This window comes from Acytostelium subglobosum (genome assembly GCF_000787575.1).
Source record: "Acytostelium subglobosum LB1 DNA, scaffold: scaffold1, whole genome shotgun sequence".
NCBI classification, from domain to species: domain Eukaryota; phylum Evosea; class Eumycetozoa; order Acytosteliales; family Acytosteliaceae; genus Acytostelium; species Acytostelium subglobosum.
In genome coordinates this window covers 197,417-217,074 of record NW_012236531.1, presented here as the reverse complement: position 1 = coordinate 217,074, position 19,658 = coordinate 197,417, and the positions used below count along the sequence as shown (strand labels likewise).

The following is a 19,658-nucleotide window of genomic DNA, read 5'->3' as shown; positions in this document are numbered from 1 at the left end:
CACTGACGTCACCGCCTCATCTCCAACAATGAATGAATGAATGATTGAATATGAATGAATGAAGGGTGTGTGTTGTTGTGATACTCGAGGATTGACACACTCTCTGAGTGATTGTTGATGATCGATATTATTATACCTTCTTGTAGATGATAAAGATGATAAACGGTATTATCGACCAAACAGACACAACTGTATACAAACAAATGAATGAATGACTGAGAGGGTTGATTGATTGATTGAATGAATGAATGATTATTTGATCTATACCTGTATTGATTATCGTTGTTGTTGTAGTTGTAGTTGTAGGATGTGGAGATGTCTTACTGATTCAGCAATCAACAATGTTAGGCTATAACTTATCCAGAATAGAGAGAGGAGTCTAAACAAACAACAGAAAATAGAGAGAGCTGGAAAAAAAAAACAAAGAAAGTATCTGATAGCTTGTTGGTGGTCCAACGTATCATCTACAACAACAGAAGAAACATGTGGGATGAGGTGGGTCACCACCAACCCATCCATCCTCTTTTTTCACAATCAATCCAATCCAACTCATCATATGATCACTACTGTTTGTGGGGTGGACGATGGTCCTGCGCATGATTCTCCCTCTAAAAATAATCTGGTCTTGTTGTTCGCATAAAAAAATGGTTGGGTTTGATTACTTTTGAAGGGTTCGAGGACCGACCCAACGGCCAACCCCGAATCAAGAGTTGCCGTTAGCCCAATGAAAAGGATAAAGTGTACCTGTGTATAGTATGGCATGGAGGGGGATGACCAAGAGACACCATGATGGAGCTCAATACCTGTTTATTCTATCTTATCTGTCTTACTTCAATGCCAATATCATTGTCAATGCTGGGTTGCCAATGTCAATGTAATGGTCACGACCATCACCATTAGAGTTAGAACTCTACAAGTGGTAATGGTCTTGGCTTGGACGACATTGACGAAGAGGATGGATTGATTGTTGATGATGTTGTCAACGATGTTGATGATGGAGATGTCGTTGTTGACGATGATGTTGTCGTTGCCGTTGCTGTTGTTGTTGGTACATCGTGATGAGCCTTGAAGAAGACATAGTGAGATGAGGCAGAGGCCTGTGGCGAAGTGGGTACATGAATGTCCGATATGTTTGTGATTCCACCCTGATACGCCTGGCTGTTGTGTGCCAGTATCTTCTTGGCCTGATTGAATATCGAACTCCTAGACGTGTCGCTCAGGAGCTTCAGTGCCTCAAACGAACAGTCAGAGAAATGAGAATGATCCATTGTTGTGTTGGCACTATTGTTGTTGTTGTTGTTGATGTTGTTGATGTCCATCGCAACATGTGTGCCATTGTTAGCATTGCCAATGCCAAGGACGCCAGTGCCAGCTCCAAGGTTGCCAGTGACAATCTTGAATGAATGATCATGATCGACAAACAATGGCCTGTTCTTGTGGTTGGACATTCTGGATTTGGTACGTGAGGAGCCAGGTGGTGTCTGGAACATCTTGGGCGTGGTGGTGGCGGTAATGTCAGCAGAGGTTCCGAGGGGTGAGAGCATCGCGTCCAACCTAAGGGGTGCGCCAGCATAGCCATTGGGGACGGGCGAGTAAGACGCTCCATTTGATCCTTCACTACAGGCGCGCAACTTGGAGTTGATCGTTTGCAAAGAGTTCTGGTCAATGCCATGAGCAGAGATCTGAATGCCCAGCTTGGTTGTGACTGGCTTCTGAGTGTGAGCAGATTCAGAGTATGCCAATGAARGATGAAGTGATAGATGGCGAAGAGAACATCTTGTTCAGATTGATGTTTGTATGTTGTTGATGTTGATGTTGTTGATGTTGTTGATGTTGATGATGTTGTCGATTGGGTGACAGGCCATGTGATGGCGATGATGATAAATAGTGACTGTTCTTGAATGGACTGAAGAACAGTTTGGACGGTGTGGCGGACAAGTCAAAGTAGGGGTCGTATCCAGTGGTAGTGTTGGTGGACATAGTAGAGTTGTCAAACAACGACGACGATGGCTGGTACGGTGACTTGAGTGGTGTGAGTGCTGCCGCATTGGCTTTCTGGATGGTTGAATACAATATACTTGACTGTTCATTGTCGTATGAAGTGCCATGTACCTCATTGACAGTCATCTATTTGTTTAGTATGAGTTAGAGTCAGTGTCAGTGTCAGTGTCTATGTCCGCGGATGGATGAAGAGATATATACCGATGGCGAGAAATCAATCCTTTGTCTCTTCTTGTCGAGTGCAGAGACATTGTATGGCTTGATGGGTGTGATGAGGTTGTGAAGGTCCGACTGGACCGCCATCATTGTCGTTGTCATTGGATGATGTTGTTGTTGTTGTTGTTGATGTTGTTGTTGGAGTGACTTCTTTGGTGTTTGTGTTGGTGTAGATATATATTGTTGAATCGATTCAACATCAATACTGAGTGCGTCTGCTGTTGCTGATGATGTTGATGGTGATGACAAGATGGACTGACGATGGATCAGCATCTGTTGGTGATGTTGCAGCAGGTCATTGAGTACAGCTGATGATGGAGAATAGGTTAGTAATCAAGTCCATTGATGATAGACGGGGATGGGTTGAGGATGGATGGTCTTACCTTCGTTGCCAGATGCAGGGAGATCATGCTGGTTCCTCCTCTTTCGGCTTGGCGTCTGTGTCCTGCTTTGGGAGAGACCATTGATATTGTTGTTGTTGTTATTGTTATTATTGTTGTTGATTAAATGATTTATATTGCTGATATTATGATTGTTATTATTATTGTTGTTGTTGTTATTGTTGTTGTGGATGTTGTTGTTGTTGATATGTATGGGTGTGCTTGGCACACTGTGACCCTTGCTGCCATTGCTCATCATCATGTTGGTCCTTGCCTTCCTCATTGAGGAGTTCCAATGATTCTTGATGGCATTGTCTGTGCGACCCGGCAGGAACTTTGATATCTCCGCCCACTTGTTCCCATAGACGGCATGTTTCTCCAAGATGATTCTATCCTCTTCTTCAGACCATGCCTCTCGTTTAATGTTTGGGTCCAGATGATTGTGCCATCTATTGATTGATTGAACGAGGATATGTTAGTGAATGTGATAATTGACTCGTCTGGGATGGAGCGTGCGCATGCGCGCCACTCATTCAAACATACCTCTCTCTACATTGTTTACCCATCCTTCCCTTGAGATGAAGGGAGATCTCGGACCACTTCTTGGGTCCGTATATCTTGACGAGTTCACGGACCTTTTGGTCCTCCTCGGTGGTCCAGGCACCCTTGACAAGACTGGGATGCAGCACCTTTTGATAGCGGTGGTGGCACTGCACGTCCGTGCGACCCTTCAGCGGCTCGGCAATCTTCTTCCAGTTCTTGTGGTTGTTCTGGCGCACGGACCTCAACAGGATCTCATCCTCCTCGGGCGTCCATCGGATGCGCGCCTTGGGCTCAGAGCCCCTCGAGCTGGTGGTGCTGCTCGTGTCTGACAGTGCAGGCGACGCTATATTGGACGAGTAACTATATTGTTCGGTCGTGTCGTCTTCATCCTCTTCCAGGTCCTCATCCATCGATGTCCTCTTCCTCGTTGTCGCTGGTATCCATCGCTGCCCTGCTAGCAGAGCTGCTGTGGAGCGAGTGGCTACTGCTGCCATTGCTGAGGGACAATGGGAGTGGACCCGAGTGGGACTCGGTGAGTCGGCCAGAGCTCAAGGATGAGGTGGTGGATGTGGACGAGGACGTGGACGTGGTGGATGTGGACGTGGACGAGGACGAGGTCAAGCCAGAGCCGTAGGGAAGTCTGCCATCAGACACACCAAGATCAACGCCAATAGTGTAACTATTGTACTGACCAGAGGTCATTAGAGATGGAGGTTGACGGAATGGTGCGTTTGTGTTTGTGTTTGGAGTGGTGTGATGCTGTTGCTGCTGCTGTTGCTGTCGTATCGTGTTCTCCAATGTGTTGTGACCTGGCACAACACCGGCCATAGGTGCGGCACTCAATGAGTGTGCTCCTCTCAGCATGCTTCTCTTCTTCTTCTTCTTCTCTTCTTCCTCTTGATACCTTCCTACCTTCCTTCACACTCACTTGACTTACACACACGCACTAACTCAATCACTCTCTCTTACTACCTCTCTCTTATGTTATGTTTATGTATGTATATATATTAATGATGTATGTTTGAGTGAACTGATTGACTGACTGACTGACTGACTTACTGTCTGAATGAATGATTGAACGAAGCAAACAATCAGTTCGTAAGTAAGTAAGAAAGTATGACTATATTATATATATAATATGTTTGTATGATTGAAGTGAAGTATGTGTGTGTGGAAGTGGATAGTTGTTGTTATGTCTCTAGAGGGTATGTAACTGAGAGAGAGAGAGAGAGGAAGCAAGGTGAGTGAGGGTAAGAGAGAGAAAGAGAGGAGAGTGGTAGTGGTTGCGAGGAGACAGATAAAGAATAACAAAGAAATGAAAACAAAAATTAATTAATTCAAAACAACATTCACAACATCACCAAACTCATCATTGACTAACTAACTTGACAAACACAAAGTCAATCAATCATAACAATATAAGTGTTGTTGTTGTTATTATTGGTTGATTGATTGATTGAATGATTGAATGATTGTTTGATTTGTTCGATAGTTTGTTTGTTTTGTATGTTTGATTGTTTGTTCATCCGCCGACTTGAGTATTTTGGGAAGATCTGGCAATGTCATGAACATGACTTCCCTCCTATGTTGTCGATTGTTACCCCGCCCGGATCACTAAAGTTAAATGAACATAAAACAACTTCAAGAATAAGATACATAATTAGTTGTTAGTATTAGTATTGACGACACAGTCACATTCATTCATTCATTTGTTCAATCTATCATCAGTGGATAATGATTGAGAAGTTGAGCATCGAATGAGATAAGATTCGTCAAGTTGCAAAACACACACCCACACACCTCTGAAAGTGACGATTGATCAAATAAAACAATCGTCAAATTTTTGGTAAACATCAATAACACATAACTAATTATAGATATGTTTATAGAATTATACAAAGACAAGGATAGACTCACCACAATCTATTAATGATTGGATACCATCTTCATTCGTGTTTCGTCATCTTGAATTGATTACAATGGGTGGTCGAGAGTGGTGACCGTTTGAAACAACTAGTGGTAATACCGTTGTAAAAACCAAAATAAAAAGAGGGGTAAATTTTGAATTTGAACTTGGCTTCAAATCGAACTTCAACCTCTCACATGATATTGTCAAAGAACTACCAAGTCACTCATCACTCTAGCAAGTTAGTTTAAAGGGTTGGAGGAAGTGGAAGACACTCTTTGGACCTCTGACAAGGATATATGTTTGATGAAGTCATTATAATGCTAATATTATGTTGATCTCTGTTAATAATAATATTATTATTATTATTATTATTATTATTATTATTACTTCTTCTCACTATTGGATAATATTTATCATTTGTAAATCAATTTACATCAAACATCACCCCGATAACAACCACACGACAAGAAGAGACCCCCCACCTTCAAGTTTAATTTACCTTCAAAGGGTTGAACAAAAGAAGAACATACTCATACTACTTCTACTTCTATTCTTTATTATTATCATTAATCAATCAACACATCAACTATATCATATCATAATATAAATAATAATCAATATAAATATATAAGTCTAGAGATGGAGAAGTATTCAAAGATTGAAAGATTGGGCGAAGGAACTTATGGAATTGTCTACAAGGCAAAACATAGAGATACTAGTGAGATAGTGGCGTTGAAGCGTATTCGTCTTGATTCAGAGGATGAAGGTGTACCCTGTACTGCTATAAGAGAGATATCATTGTTGAAGGAATTGAAGCATCCTAATATCGTGAGGTAGGACTGATCATTGATTGAATGAATGATCATTGAATGTGGACACTGACTGACTTAATCAACTCAATCAATCAACTACCCTACTTATAGACTATATGATGTGATACATACAGAGCGAAAGTTAACATTGGTGTTTGAATATCTTGATCAAGATCTCAAGAAGTACATGGATGAGTGTGGCGGTGAGGTGGCAAAGCCAACCATTAAATCATTCATGTATCAACTATTGAAGGGTGTAGCATTCTGTCATGATCACAGGGTCCTACACAGAGATCTCAAGCCACAGAACCTTCTAATCAATAGAGTAAGTATTCACACACGATGGTGATGGTGATCGTGATTGAGACTGACACATCACACAACAGAAAGGTGAATTGAAACTGGCTGACTTTGGGCTGGCCAGAGCGTTTGGAATACCAGTGCGAACATACTCTCATGAGGTCGTAACATTGTGGTATCGTGCACCAGATGTGTTGATGGGCTCGCGCAAGTACTCGACACCAATCGACATTTGGTCGGCTGGTTGCATCTTTGCCGAGATGGTCACTGGACGTCCCTTGTTCCCAGGATCAGGAACAAGCGACCAACTGTTTAGAATCTTCAAGATACTTGGAACACCAACCAAAGATAGTTGGCCAACAATTGTAGAATTGCCAGAATACAAGGTAAGTTGGTCGGAGGGGGAGGATGAATGATCATGAACAGGGAGTGATCACTTTACTAACTTGTCCATTTTCCAAACTTATAGCCTGACTTCCCTGTACATCCAGCGCATCCATTGTCATCAATCGTCCAAGGATTGGACGCCACTGGACTTGATTTACTAAACAGTATGCTCCAGTATGATCCAATGAAGCGTGTAACAGCCACGGCTGCAATGAGCCATCCATACTTTGATGGATTGGACAAGTCATAAGTCTCGCGACCGACTCTGACCCCTTTGGCTGGCAGACTGGATCTCCAGTCCATCCCCTAAATGTTTGTAAGCATAAAGCGTGACAAATGACTGCGGTTGCGAAGGCAACAGCATGTCCATCTGGCATTATATAGTTCTCAAACATCGTTTGATTGATTGATTGGAATGGTTCCATCTTCCCTGCCTCAAGCCCAAACAATCACTTAGATAGTATTAGTTGGAACATCATCATGCATGTCATTGTTTATTGGATAACGCATTACATTGAGTGTCCATTGACTCATTCACTCATTCACGCAGGAGACTACTTAGTACTGGATGTTGGAGACAAACTGTTGGTTTCTCTGATAGTTGAGGTTCTCCTGGGACAATGCCTGCTGGTTCACTCTGATACCATGTGGTGCGTAGGTTGGCTGTGGATCATAGACCTGTGGATGGTAGTAGACTGGACGTGGAGCCTGGACAATGACTGGACCCTGTGGGTAGTGGACATGGTATGGGTGAGCATTGTAGAAGGTCTGGGGCACGAAGCGGTACATGTTGTATGGGCCCTGGTTGTTGAAGTTCATGTTGTAGTCCATCTGATTGCGGAGGAGCTGCTGATCTCTCATCACATGCTGCTTCGATGCTTCGAGGTACGCAACCGTAGCGTCAATCTTCTGGCGGGTGGCAGCCTGTTCCGCGGGTGTGGCCTTCTGATCGATTTGGGTGCCTTGGACACGGCTGATCTCTTGGTTGATATCGTTGATGCGACGATCACCCTGTTGGATGTACCAGTCAAGCTGCTGTCTGTTTTGCTGGATCTCTTGGTTACGCATCTGGATCTCCTGGTCACGTCTCTGGCGCCAGATATCATCGGGGTTCTGGGCAATAGCAACATTGAGTAGCATTGCCATGGCAATTAACATGATTATTGGTTTGGCGAAAGTCATTTTTGAAAGATTGTAATGTTACTTGATAAATTGTAATGATACGAGATATATAAATATATTGTTACTTGGATGGAACAATTGAACTTTGTATTGTTTGTTTGTTTGTTGTTTGATTGCTTGTATTCCAATTGATCTGGAAATGAGTTTATATAGTAGAGTTGGTTTGGATCAATTACAATGACGTGTCAATCAATCTACATTTTGGTGGACATTTTACTAGTTTTGATTGTAGTGATCAAGATGTAATGATGCTATATCACTCGTCTATACACATGTCCATCATGGATATATGTGTGAAATATTCGAATATCACACACTCGATCAATCCATCGTCCATTCCACAACACATGACATGGATAAAAGTGTGAAGGGGTTGGACATCATTCAATCATTCCACCAATCAATAAACCAATCAATTTCAATCAATGAGTCGACTCGTTATTGTTAATATCCTAGTCATATACATATCATGAGGAGTGACAGTGATTGTCACTGAATGATAGAGATACGAGAGATGGATAGAGAGATCACTTTCAATTTGATAATTATTTTACCAGTCTCTGGAAGTAGTAGATGAGCTCTGGAACCACGGCAATGAACGAACGAACAATAATATGTAGAACAGTCTTAACGCCATTATCATCTAATTCGTGATGATCATTAAAGTATTTGAAAGGAACAAGATCGAATTTACACAAGAAGTTGATTGAATCTTCAATTCCATGTTACTTCAATATGACCTTATTTAGAATATAATGTTATAATATTATATATATCCCTAAAGTAATAGTTGATACTATATATATATATAGTGAGGGTTAGGGTTAGGGTTAGGGTAAGGGTAAGGGTAAGGGTAAGGGTTAGGGTTAGGGTAGGGGTAAGATGAAGTTGGAAGTGAAATTGAAACATTTGTGATAAATTAAATAAAGTGTACAGATAGAGATAAAGATATGTCATCACCAAAGGGTTGGAAGTCAGCTTCCTCTAATCTTAAAGGTATAAGCAACAACAATCACTCAATCAATCAATCAATCAAACAAACAACTAATACTCTATCAATTATTAATACAGATAGCAATGATGTGGATCAACTGAAACAAGAGGTATCTAGACTGCGACAGGAGCTGAAACAGTCAAACAATGAGAAACATCTATTAGAGTTCAAAGTTACACTGCTACTTGATATGGTATGATCGATAAGAATGAATGAAATCGAGTTGGAATACATTGAATGTTGACATCATTATCATATCAACAACAACAACAACAACAACATAGCTGGCATTGAGTAGTCTTGATGTAAAGTACTTTGAAGACTTGGAGAAGCAATGGACAAAGAAGCAACCACATAGTCGTGACAATCACGACAATAACAAGTATCATTGATGATGAAATGAAACAATGAATGAATGAATGACAATGAATGAATTGACGTTGTTGGCGAAGTCAACAATCCTTAAGATGAAGTAACAGAGTTACATCATAGTATACGATAAAACAACAACACAGCCACAGCTACAACGACCAACGACCAAAATCCAACCTCCACTACTACAACCTGTACATATACACATACTCATCAACAAACCAAACCAAACTCGATAAAGATCACCATCATCAAGTTCACTTCGAAGTGATTGGTTGGTACCAATAAAGCGCGACGACTTGGCGATTGGATATTAGAAGTGGAACAATTCCATTATGATGTGTTTCGTTGGATGAAGAGTACCTCCTCTCTCCTTGGTCTGTCATTCTCATATTCATCTCGATCAATCGATCAATCAATGAATCAAATAATCACCAGAATTTGGATCGGATGACTAGGTTTGACCACCCCCTTAACTAACATCGATGGAGGCCACACACATACATGCCAACAACACCCGAAAATGATCAAACAGGCATCCACCATGTTGCCGGATTCGGCATAGATTGGTGCACGGTCATTCATGTATTCGTCAACGACACGATGTTACCACCATAATAATAATGATAATAACATTGTCGTAAAGGCGATTACGTAAGTAAGTATTTTTAAATATTTTATATATATCTCAATCGCACCGAACGAGGGGTTGGGCTAGGCCTAGCCCTCTTCATTGATAATGACAATGCGCATGCGGGAACATCAGCCCAACAACAAACATGATACATTCATTTGTTGATCTTTTATAATAATGCCTTGTCAACAAGGCCAACAAATGGGTGTGATGGCTTTTGAAGGACCAAATTCATAATGTGGTTAAGGGGAGACCAAAAAAACCTTGATTTGTGATCATAATTGGTGTGTGTTATTGAGTGTGTGTGGTAGGGCTCATTGTTTGAACCGTTGCTGAACAAGAGACTAGTCTCTGATGTATGGTGGTGAGCACAGCACACATCCTGATCTTTTTGTGGATGTTGTTGACATCGTAGGGTAAGACAGATTTATCAATCATTCATTCATTCATTTGTAATTGTAGTTGTAATACATACATTCACATACACACAGACCTAGACTACCAGTTTGGACTTTGAAAAATATTAAATAGGGTGCTTAATATTCATAGTTCATCGGATTGGAAACAGAGCTGCTACATCATCATATATATCACCAACAACAATCTTTGTGTAAGTATCTCAATCAATCAATCAATCCATCAATCAATCCCATTATTCCAGTCCACAAATCAAACAAACCACATTGATCGATCATCAATCTAGATTCGATTCATACACCCTTCCCTCCTTCCCTCAATCAAATATATATCCATCAATCAATCAATCAAATAACACAATATATATACAACCACAACACATTCACACACACACACACATCATACACACATGTTGTTTGATATTCGAAATCACCCATCTTATAATAGGCCCCTATTTGGTTGATACCCATCCAATGTGTACATTGGTCATTTACCCAAGCCATCATCCGCGCCAATCAATCCCAATCCAATTTGAAGATATATTTATCACCTTACCGGCAACGATCATATTGTTTTTTGCCCGGCAAGCAAGCAAGCCACTCTTACGCTCGCGCGCGTCCTTTATAAATCTTCAACATCACCATCACCATCATCATCATCATCGTCAATATAATTATCTTATTTATTATTATTATTCATAGCATACTATACAGAGTTATTATATATCTTTAGATTTAAATATCTAAACTCATCATAATGTAACATCACCCACCCGATCACCGACACTCTCTCTCTTGACCATCCATCCATCCATCAAAATACCCTTACATCAAGTAATTGATCATTGTGTGACTGACACGTGAGTGTTGTTGTTTTCTGTGTTGTTCTTGGATATTTATAAATACATAGAGCCACCATATTTATTTTTTATTTTTATGATCAACCCTGCAAATATGCATTTGAAATATGAAGTGACGGCATTGTTATCGTTGGTTTCGGGGCAGTGAAGGGCGTGATCCACACCACACATCATCACTCCGGAGTTGTTTGTTTTTGTTTGTATCTTTGTTCACTTCAAATGAATGTGTGCATGTGTTATTGTTCATTCAGATCTGAATGTTTCCAAAAAGAGGAAGAAAGAAGATATCTTCTATTTATTATTATTATTTGTAATTGTATTTGTATTTGTATTTGTATGTTTATTTGTATGTTTATGTTTATGTTATCAATCAATCAATCAAACATTGATACTAACTAATATACACTCTTAATAATAATTATAGAATAATTGTACAACACAAACAAACAAACAATCAATTCAATCAATCAATCAAACCTTTTTTGGACAGACAGAACATAGAAAGTTAGAATAATCAAACAGGGAAAAGAAAGATAGAATGTCTCTTACACTCAAGATTAGGATCGTAAAGGATGGCTCGGTAAAGGCAATGAAATTCGCCCCAACCATGTTTGTCCACGAGGCCTGCGCACAGATCAGAGAGAGAATCAACGATTCAGGTGAGGACCACGGACTGTTCCAACCAGGTATCGAAGGCAAGCGTCCATCAAGATGGCTCAAGATGGACAAGACACTTCAACTTTATGACTTAAAGATGAATGTAAGCATTCGATCATTCAATCAATCAATCATGGAAGTCATGTCTGACTGACATGTCATTCAATCAATCATACAGGACGAGATAGATTACAAGAAGAAACATAGAGCACTCAAGGTCAAACTGATGGATGAGACTCTAAAGACATTGCTGATTGATGACAGTTTGTCGGTGGGCGAGATCATCGAGATCATCGGTAAGAGAATAGGTATCAAGAACCACGAGGAGTTCTCTTTGCAGGCCGAGCAGGGCGGCGCCACCAGTGACTGGCTGAATCACACCCAGCCACTGCACGAGCAGGGCGTCAGCGACGAGGCCATCGTCTTGCTTAAGAAGAAGTTCTTTGTCGACGACTTCAACGTCAACCGTGACGACCCGATCCAGCTTCACTTGGTGTACGTCCAGTCGCGTGACGCCATCATCTCGGGCTCCCATCCCTGCACGTACGATGAGGCCATCCAGTTTGGCGCGCTCCAGTGCCAGATCCAGCTGGGCAACCACAACACCAACCTGCACAAGCCAGGCTACCTCAAGATCAAGGAGTACATGCCTCCCTCGTACCACAAGAAGAAGGACGCTGAGAAGGACATCTACAAGGAGTTCAGAAAGCTGGTCGGTATGACCGAGTCCAACTCAAAGTTCAGATACGTCCAACTGTGTCGTTCCCTCAAGACCTACGGTATCACTTTCTTCCAGACAAAGGTACGAACCGACACATTCAATCACGATCATTCAACAGCACGTACTAACATACATTGATCAATACCATAACAGGAACGTGTAAAGGGACAGAAGAAGCCAGTTCCAAAGTTGCTCGGTATCACCAGAGACTCAGTGTTGCGTTTGGACGCTGAGACAAAGGAGGTGGAGCACGAGTATCCATTGACTCATCTTCGTAGATGGGCTGCCTCACCAGCTTCGTTCACTCTCGATTTTGGAGACTACGAGGACGACTACGTCAGTGTGATCACCTCGGACGGAGAGGCCATCTCACAGTTGCTCAGCGGCTACATTGAGATCTTGATGAAGAAGCGCAAGGACACCTCAGTCACCGTGGAGGAGGGCGACACTGACATTGCCAACATCGAGTCGATCGGCAGGATCAGAGGACAGGCTGCCAACACCACCACCTCCTCATCGCTCTCGGGCTTTGACGGTGCCGGTGGTCGCGAGGGACAGTACTCAGTGCCAGGCCAATCGATTGGCTACCGTGGCGGTTTGGGTGGACCCCTCTCTGTCAAGGTTACCAACATCGACTCGGCCTCTGCCGCCGTTGCCAACCTTCTCAACGAGATGGAGCTCGATCCAAACAGCGTCATTGGCCAAAAGTCTGCTCTCACTCCACAACAGTGGCGCCAGCAGCTGGCTATCCACGCCAAGGCCGTCGCTGCCGCCGCCGGCAAGCTGTTGGGCAACTTGAACAACCCCAACGGAATGGACCGTGGCATGGTCGACCAGAACGCCCGTGACATTGCGCTCACCATCGACCAGCTGGTGCACGCTGCCCGCGCTGCTTCGATCGCCGCTGGTGAAGACCCCGACGGAGAGATGCCCCTGTTCGACGGTGCCAGATCCGTCGCCGAGGCCATCTCCAAGCTTCTCAAGGCCACCAAGGATCTCGCCGCCAACCCCGACGACGAGAACGCAAGAAACTTGGTTGCTCAGGCTGCCGAGCAGTTGCGTCTCATGACCGCCTACCTCGACGGTGCCTGCAACGGTGTCATCACCGACCAGGGTACCCTTAGACTGCTCCAAGAGTCTGGAAAGGCCATCGCCTTTGCCACTCAGGAGCTCGTCAACAATGCCAACCAGATGGCTACCACCATCGCCGACCCAATCAGACGTAACCAGTTGAACAACGCCACCGACGAGACTGGCAAGGCTGGTGTGTTGGCCTCTGCCACCGCCCAAGCCCTCGCTCCAACCATCTTGGACCCAACCTGCCGCCAGCAGTTTGACGCCGCCTCCAAGTCTGCCCAGGACTCGATCAACTACCTGTTGGCTACTGCCAAGTCCTCCAACCTCGACTCTGCTCTGTTGGAGAAGTTGAAGGCTCATGCCAAGCAAATCACCGACGCCTACGCCTACCTCTTGCAGTCGGCTGACCTCGCTCAGCCAAAGAGTGGCGACGATGTTGAGTTCAGCAATGCTGCCAAGCAGATCCTTGCCGCCTCAGCTCAGATGCTCGGTGCTCAAGGTCGTCCAGACGTCATCCAGGGTGCCACCAAGTCGATTGAGGAGGCCATGATCCACTTGATCGCCGGTGCTAAGAGAGCCACTCTCAAGACTGACGACCCCGCTGTCCGCGACCGTCTCATCCAGTGCTCCAAGACTGTGGCCGAGGCCGCCAGACACCTCGTCGAGGTTGCTCAGTTCAGCGCTGAGAACCCAGACGACAAGGCTGCCTTTGCCAAGTTGCAGGACGCTTCCAAGCGTCTGGCCATGGCCACCAAGCAATTGGTTGGCGATGCTGGCAAGGAGGAGGCCTTCCAGGCACTCCGCACCAACGCCAAGTTGGCCTGTGCCGCCACCACCGGTCTGATCACCACCAGCAAGCAGGTGACCCCGACCCTTCCAGAGCAGGATGCCGCCCGCATCCAGGCCTCAATCGACCGCGCCCTTCACGAGATTGGCGAGATGATTGGAGCCATCAACAACTCGCAGACCAAGCCCAACGACATCTCTGCACAGAACCAGTTGGTCGACCAGATCAAGGTCTCTGCCCCAATTGCCTTCCAGTTGGTCGCCGACGCCAAGGCCACCATCCCCAAGGTGCAGGACCCAGTGCTCAAGTCCGAGCTCACTCACTCTGCCAACGTTGCCTCTGACGCCATCAAGGTGCTCTTGGAGTCCATCCAGGACCTCTCGTCCGCTGTTGGCCAGCAAGACTTTGACGATGCTTTGGAGCAGGTTCAGGCCCTCGAGGCCGACATGGAGGCTCAGTCCTACGCTGCCCAATCCGGCCTCATCCAGAACATTCCAGGCCAGACTCGTGAGAACGCCATGGAGCTCCTCAACGTGGCCGCTCGCGCACTCGGCAACTCTGCCAAGCAGGTGTTGCTCCAATACAAGACTGCCCCAGATCAATTGGGCAACACATGCAAGGACCTCTCCAACTCTGTTGGTCAGGTGACCAACGCCGCCAAGGCCGTCTCTGCCACCTCGCAGAACCGCTCTGTGCAGCGCGCCGTCCTCGGTGCTGCCAAGCAGATCACCACCGAGTCGGCCAACTTGATCAGTTGTGCTCGTGCCGTCTCTGCCAACCCAGGTGACGCCCCACTCGAGCTCGCTCTGCAGTCCTCCGTCAAGGCAATTGCCGAGGCTTTGGCCGCATTGCTTGCCACATCCAAGGGTGGAGACCCCGGTGGAAAGGACCTCGACGACGCCATCGAGGCCATCAAGAACGACATCAAGCGTATCAACAACCCACCAGTCAGCCTCGGTGGTGAGTACGGTACCAACAGTGACAAGGCCATCTCCTCATCAAAGGCCTTGCTCGCCTCCTCATCGCAGACCTCTGCCAACGCTCGCAGCAACCCATCTGCCCTTGGACCATCCTCAAAGACCACCTCGTCCACCTACACTCAGTTGGTCGACACTTGCAATGCTGCCACTGGTTCATGCCCCAACAAGAACCTTGCCATCGAGACTGCCAACATCTTGGCTCAACTCGGAGAGGCTTCCATCAAGTTGCTGCAGGCCAGTCGTTACGCCGCCTCCCGTCCAGGTGAGGGTGAGACCGAGCTTACCAACGCCCAGTCTGCCATCGACGCCCTTGTCAAGCAGCTGACTCACACCATCCAGTCGGCCGTCCCAGGTCAGGCTGAGATTGGTGAGGCCATCGCCATCGTCAAGCAGTGCATCGTCCAGCTCAACACTGGCGTCATCTCGCACTCGCTCCGCGCCGACCCACTCAAGCCATGCACCACCGCCGCCAAGGAGCTCGGTGAGCACACCGGCCAGGTCGTCAACTCCAAGACTCAGTCCGAGAAGATGGGTGCCAACTGCAAGAAGGCTGCCCTCGACCTGTTGGACGCCACCGAGTGCGCCAAGTCCGCCATCTATGGCAGCACCGAGGTAAACCCCGACTCACTCTCCAGCCTTGCTGGAAAGGTCAGCGCCGCCAGCTCTGCCCTCAACGAGTCCTGCGCCAAGAAGACCTTGAACGAGCAGGACAAGAAGGAGGCTGCCGTCAACGCCAAGAACCTGGCCCTCTCTGTGCCAAACCTCATGAACGCCGCCAGAAAGCTCTCATCGCAGGCTCTCACCGCCGGCAACCCCGAGAGATCCAAGCAGATCTTGCTCGATGCCCAGAACGTGGCCAACGCCACCACCAAGCTGGTCAACATCGCCAAGACTGTTGCCTCTGGTCAGACCGCTCCAGCAGAGCAGGTCAGAGCCGCTCACGATGAGGTGTCTGCCTACATCCGCGACCTCTTGCGCTCTGTTGAGGGACTCGACTCTGCCCAGCAGGTCGAGATCGACTTGGATGCCCTGTCACCCGCCGAGCAAGCTCTGCTCGACGCCACTCGCTCCGTCGCCAACTCGATGTCCCAGTTCATGGCCATCAGCAAGAACATCTCCACTGGCACCAAGGACGCCAACGTGCACCAGAGCTTCTCCTCTGCTGCCCAGTCTGTCTCGGCTGGCGTGCAGCAGTTGCTCATCGCCATCAACGGCATGAGACCAGAGCAGAAGGACATTGACGAGTCAATTGAGATCATTCAGCAGGCTGTCGTCGACCTCGACTCTGCCTCCCTCAACGCCGCCATCGGTCTGTTGGAGAACACCGCCCCAGCCGGCAAGACTGCTCAGTCATGCCAGGAGGACCTCGTCGAGGTTTCCCGCGAGCTGGCTACCGCCATGAAGGTCTTCCTGGCCGCTCCAAAGGAGAACCCAGCCAACCTCGGCCAGTCAGCCAAGAACACTGCCAACCTGTTGCCAAAGATTGTCAACATCTCCAAGCAGTTGGCTTCGCTCACCACCAACCCAGAGATCAAGCAGACCCAACTGCAGCTCTCCAAGAAGTTGGCCGACAACATGTTGGAGTTGATGATTGCTGCCAAGGGAGGCGACGTCAGCGACTCGAAGCAGGCATTCAATGCCTCGCAAGCCATCGCCGACATCCTTACCTCTGTCAAGGGAGGAGTCATGCAGTCACGTGACTGTGATGAGGCCATCCAGACCATCAACCAGTCCAAGGAGACCTTGTACAAGCCTGCCCCAGACTCAAAGGGCAAGACCTACCAGGAGTACAGAGACGATACCACCGAGATCGCTAAGGCTTTGGCCCTGGGTATCTCTGCTCTGGTCAACGCTGCCAAGAACAAGCCCGACGAGATTGGCCAGAACTCTCTCAAGGTCGGAGGTATCATCCCCCGTCTGGTCGAGAGCTCCCGTGCCACCGCTTCGGCCACCAACGACGCCGTCGCCAAGCAGAAGCTGCTCGATGCCACCAACGGCATTGTCGACTCGACTGCCCTGATCATTGCTGACGCCAAGCTTGCCAGTGCTGACAACAAGAACGCTGCCCTCCAGGGTAAGATCAACGACAACTTCAAGAGTGTCACCACCTCGATTGCCAACCTGATCTCTGCGCTCAAGGCTGGTGCCACTGGTGATCGTGACGTTGATGCAGCACTTGAGGCCATCAACAAGGCCACATCCGATCTGGATGCTGCTTCCCTGTTCGCCGCCGCCGGTCAGATCGATGTTGAGACTGACGGTCAGACCCCACAGCAAGTCCAGCAGGACATTGATCGTCTTGCCAAGGAGTTGCACGAGGCCAACCAGCAGCTGCTCAAGGCTTCCACCATCGAGGAGGTCGGAGTCAACGCCAAGCACATTGCCCACGTCAACAGCCAGTTGGCCAACGCTGCCAAGGTCTGCGCTGCCCTCACTGCCGATCCAAACATGCAGCAGAACATCTTGAACAACTCGAGAAACGTCAGCTCCAACCTGCAGGCCACAGTCTCTGCCACCCGTGCCGCCCAGAAGAACCCAACGCCCGCCAACAACACCATGAAGACCCAGTCGTCCAAGGCTCTCGACGAGTCGATCGACGCTCTGGCCTCGCTCGCCAACTCATCCACCACCACCAAGGGTATCCGCGAGTTGGACTCCATCGCTGCCGAGATCAGAAAGCAGTTGGGCACCTACGACACTGCCAACGCCACCTCCAACGGTAACGCCACCGCCGAGGACGTTGTCACCTCAGCCAAGTCTTTGGCCGAGTCCATCGCCTACCTGGTCAGCTCGACCAACAACGCCCCAGACGAGTTGGATAGTGCTGCAAAGGGCACCAACGCCTCTGTCAGATCACTGCTGGCCAACGCCAAGGGTGCCACAAGACTCACCGACGATGCTGTCATCCAACAGAACGTCACCGAGTCTGCCAAGGAGGCTTCCAACAAGATCCTCAAGCTCGTCCAAGCTGCCAAGAGCGTTCGTTCCGACCCAACCAACAACCAGGCCCAGAACAAGCTGTCCGAGGCTTCCGCCGAGGTTGCTGAGGCCATCAACGAGGTGGTCACTGCCGCCGGAGATCTTCCAGGTGGAGAGAGAGCCAAGAAGCTGTTCCAGGCTGGCGAGAACCTCGAGGAGGTCGCCGAGAAGGAGCTCAAGGAGGCTGCTCGTGTCATTGAGGAGGCCACCGCCGCCTTGCTCAAGGCCAAGAAGAAGCGTGAGGATGCCCGTGCCGCCTCTGGCATTGATGAGGCCGGTATTGATGAGGCCATTCTCGAGGCTGCCCGTGCCATTACCAGTGCCACCGGTATCTTGGTCAACTGTGCTTCCGCCGTGCAGCACGAGTTGGTCGCTCAAGGAAAGGTCAACAAGGGAGGCAACCAGTACCGTCGTGACCCAACATGGGCTCGTGGTCTGATCTCTGCTGCCCAAGCCGTCGCCGGTTCCGTCCAGACTCTGGTCGTCTCTGCCAATGACTCCACCCAAGGAAAGGCTGAGGAGGAGACTCTGGTCGCCGCTGCCAAGGGTGTCGCCGCCACCACTGCTCGTCTGGTCGCTGCCAGCAGAGCCAAGGCCGACCTCAACAGTGCCTCCAACTCTCAACTGTCCCAGGCTGCCAAGCAGGTGTCCAACGCCACCAGCCAGCTGGTCGAGGCTGCCAAGTCTGTCGGCAAGCAAGACGAGGAGGTCGAGGCTTTCGACCCATCCGGTATGTCGTTCACCGGTCTCAAGGTTCACGAGATGGAGCAGCAGGTCAGAATTCTGAAGCTCAAGAAGGAGCTCGAGCAGGCCGAGAAGAAGCTGTTCTCGATCAGAAAGCACGAGTACCAGGATCAGACTGGCCCAGCCCCAACCCCAGTTGCTGCCCCAACCCCAACCCCAGCACCAGCTCCCAAGCCAGTTGCCAAGGGCCCAGCACGTCCAGCCATCTCACCAGCCACTGGACAACCAATTGTCAAGCAAGCGTCACAACAGAGATTCTCAACTAGCTCACCAATTGAGGCCAGCTCCCCACCATCCGAGTCGGCACCAGCACCCGCCGTCGTCCCATCGCCACTCGCCCCAGGCCAAACAATGACCTTGACCGAGCTGCAACAGAAGCCAGCCGGACTCGACCAGAACAACCTCGAGATCTACCTGAGTGACTCAGAGTTCCAGTCCATTTTCAAGATGAACAAGGCAGACTTTGCCAAGTTGCCAGGCTGGAGGAAGAACAAGGAGAAGCAGAATGCCGGACTCTTCTAAATATAATTAATAATAATAATATATAATCCAAACTTGTTATAATACCCTAAAGAATAAATAAAGCACCCAACCCACCCAAATCAATCATGTTCTTCTTCTTTCCAATCATTTCCAGGAGTAGTCGATGATGGCATCTTGTCCACAAACTTGGTTTCCAGAAGTATTATTATTATTTATTTGGTTAT

General features: G+C 47.4%; 6 protein-coding genes across 6 annotated transcripts; 3 read left to right on the top strand and 3 right to left on the bottom strand.

Annotated features, from left to right (window-relative positions):
- Nucleotides 1-902: 902 nt before the first annotated feature.
- SAMD00019534_000920 (hypothetical protein) lies at nt 903-3,550 on the bottom strand (the record flags this gene model as incomplete). Its single annotated transcript, XM_012903525.1, has 5 exons — nt 903-1,712; nt 2,113-2,127; nt 2,203-2,525; nt 2,601-3,046; nt 3,141-3,550. 5 exons carry the CDS (start codon nt 3,548-3,550, stop codon nt 903-905), a joined length of 2,004 nt encoding a protein of 667 aa, XP_012758979.1.
- Nucleotides 3,543-3,968, bottom strand: SAMD00019534_000910 (hypothetical protein; the record flags this gene model as incomplete). The annotated part of the gene is made up of 1 exon (XM_012903524.1): nt 3,543-3,968. One exon carries the CDS (start codon nt 3,966-3,968, stop codon nt 3,543-3,545), a length of 426 nt encoding a protein of 141 aa, XP_012758978.1.
- Nucleotides 3,969-5,688: 1,720 nt separating this feature from the next.
- SAMD00019534_000900 (hypothetical protein) lies at nt 5,689-6,795 on the top strand (the record flags this gene model as incomplete). The annotated part of the gene is made up of 4 exons (XM_012903523.1): nt 5,689-5,882; nt 5,973-6,186; nt 6,248-6,547; nt 6,631-6,795. Coding segments are annotated over 4 exons (873 nt in total), but the record flags the coding sequence as incomplete, so codon positions are not given.
- Nucleotides 6,796-7,106: 311 nt separating this feature from the next.
- On the bottom strand, nt 7,107-7,730 carry SAMD00019534_000890 (hypothetical protein; the record flags this gene model as incomplete). Its single annotated transcript, XM_012903522.1, has 1 exon — nt 7,107-7,730. The coding sequence occupies one exon, from the start codon at nt 7,728-7,730 to the stop codon at nt 7,107-7,109; it is 624 nt and encodes a 207-aa protein (XP_012758976.1).
- Nucleotides 7,731-8,680: 950 nt separating this feature from the next.
- SAMD00019534_000880 (hypothetical protein) lies at nt 8,681-9,116 on the top strand (the record flags this gene model as incomplete). Its single annotated transcript, XM_012903521.1, has 3 exons — nt 8,681-8,726; nt 8,802-8,917; nt 9,009-9,116. The coding sequence occupies 3 exons, from the start codon at nt 8,681-8,683 to the stop codon at nt 9,114-9,116; spliced, it is 270 nt and encodes an 89-aa protein (XP_012758975.1).
- Nucleotides 9,117-11,544: 2,428 nt separating this feature from the next.
- On the top strand, nt 11,545-19,473 carry SAMD00019534_000870 (hypothetical protein; the record flags this gene model as incomplete). The annotated part of the gene is made up of 3 exons (XM_012903520.1): nt 11,545-11,766; nt 11,842-12,465; nt 12,538-19,473. 3 exons carry the CDS (start codon nt 11,545-11,547, stop codon nt 19,471-19,473), a joined length of 7,782 nt encoding a protein of 2,593 aa, XP_012758974.1.
- Between the last annotated feature and the right edge of the window lie 185 nt (nt 19,474-19,658).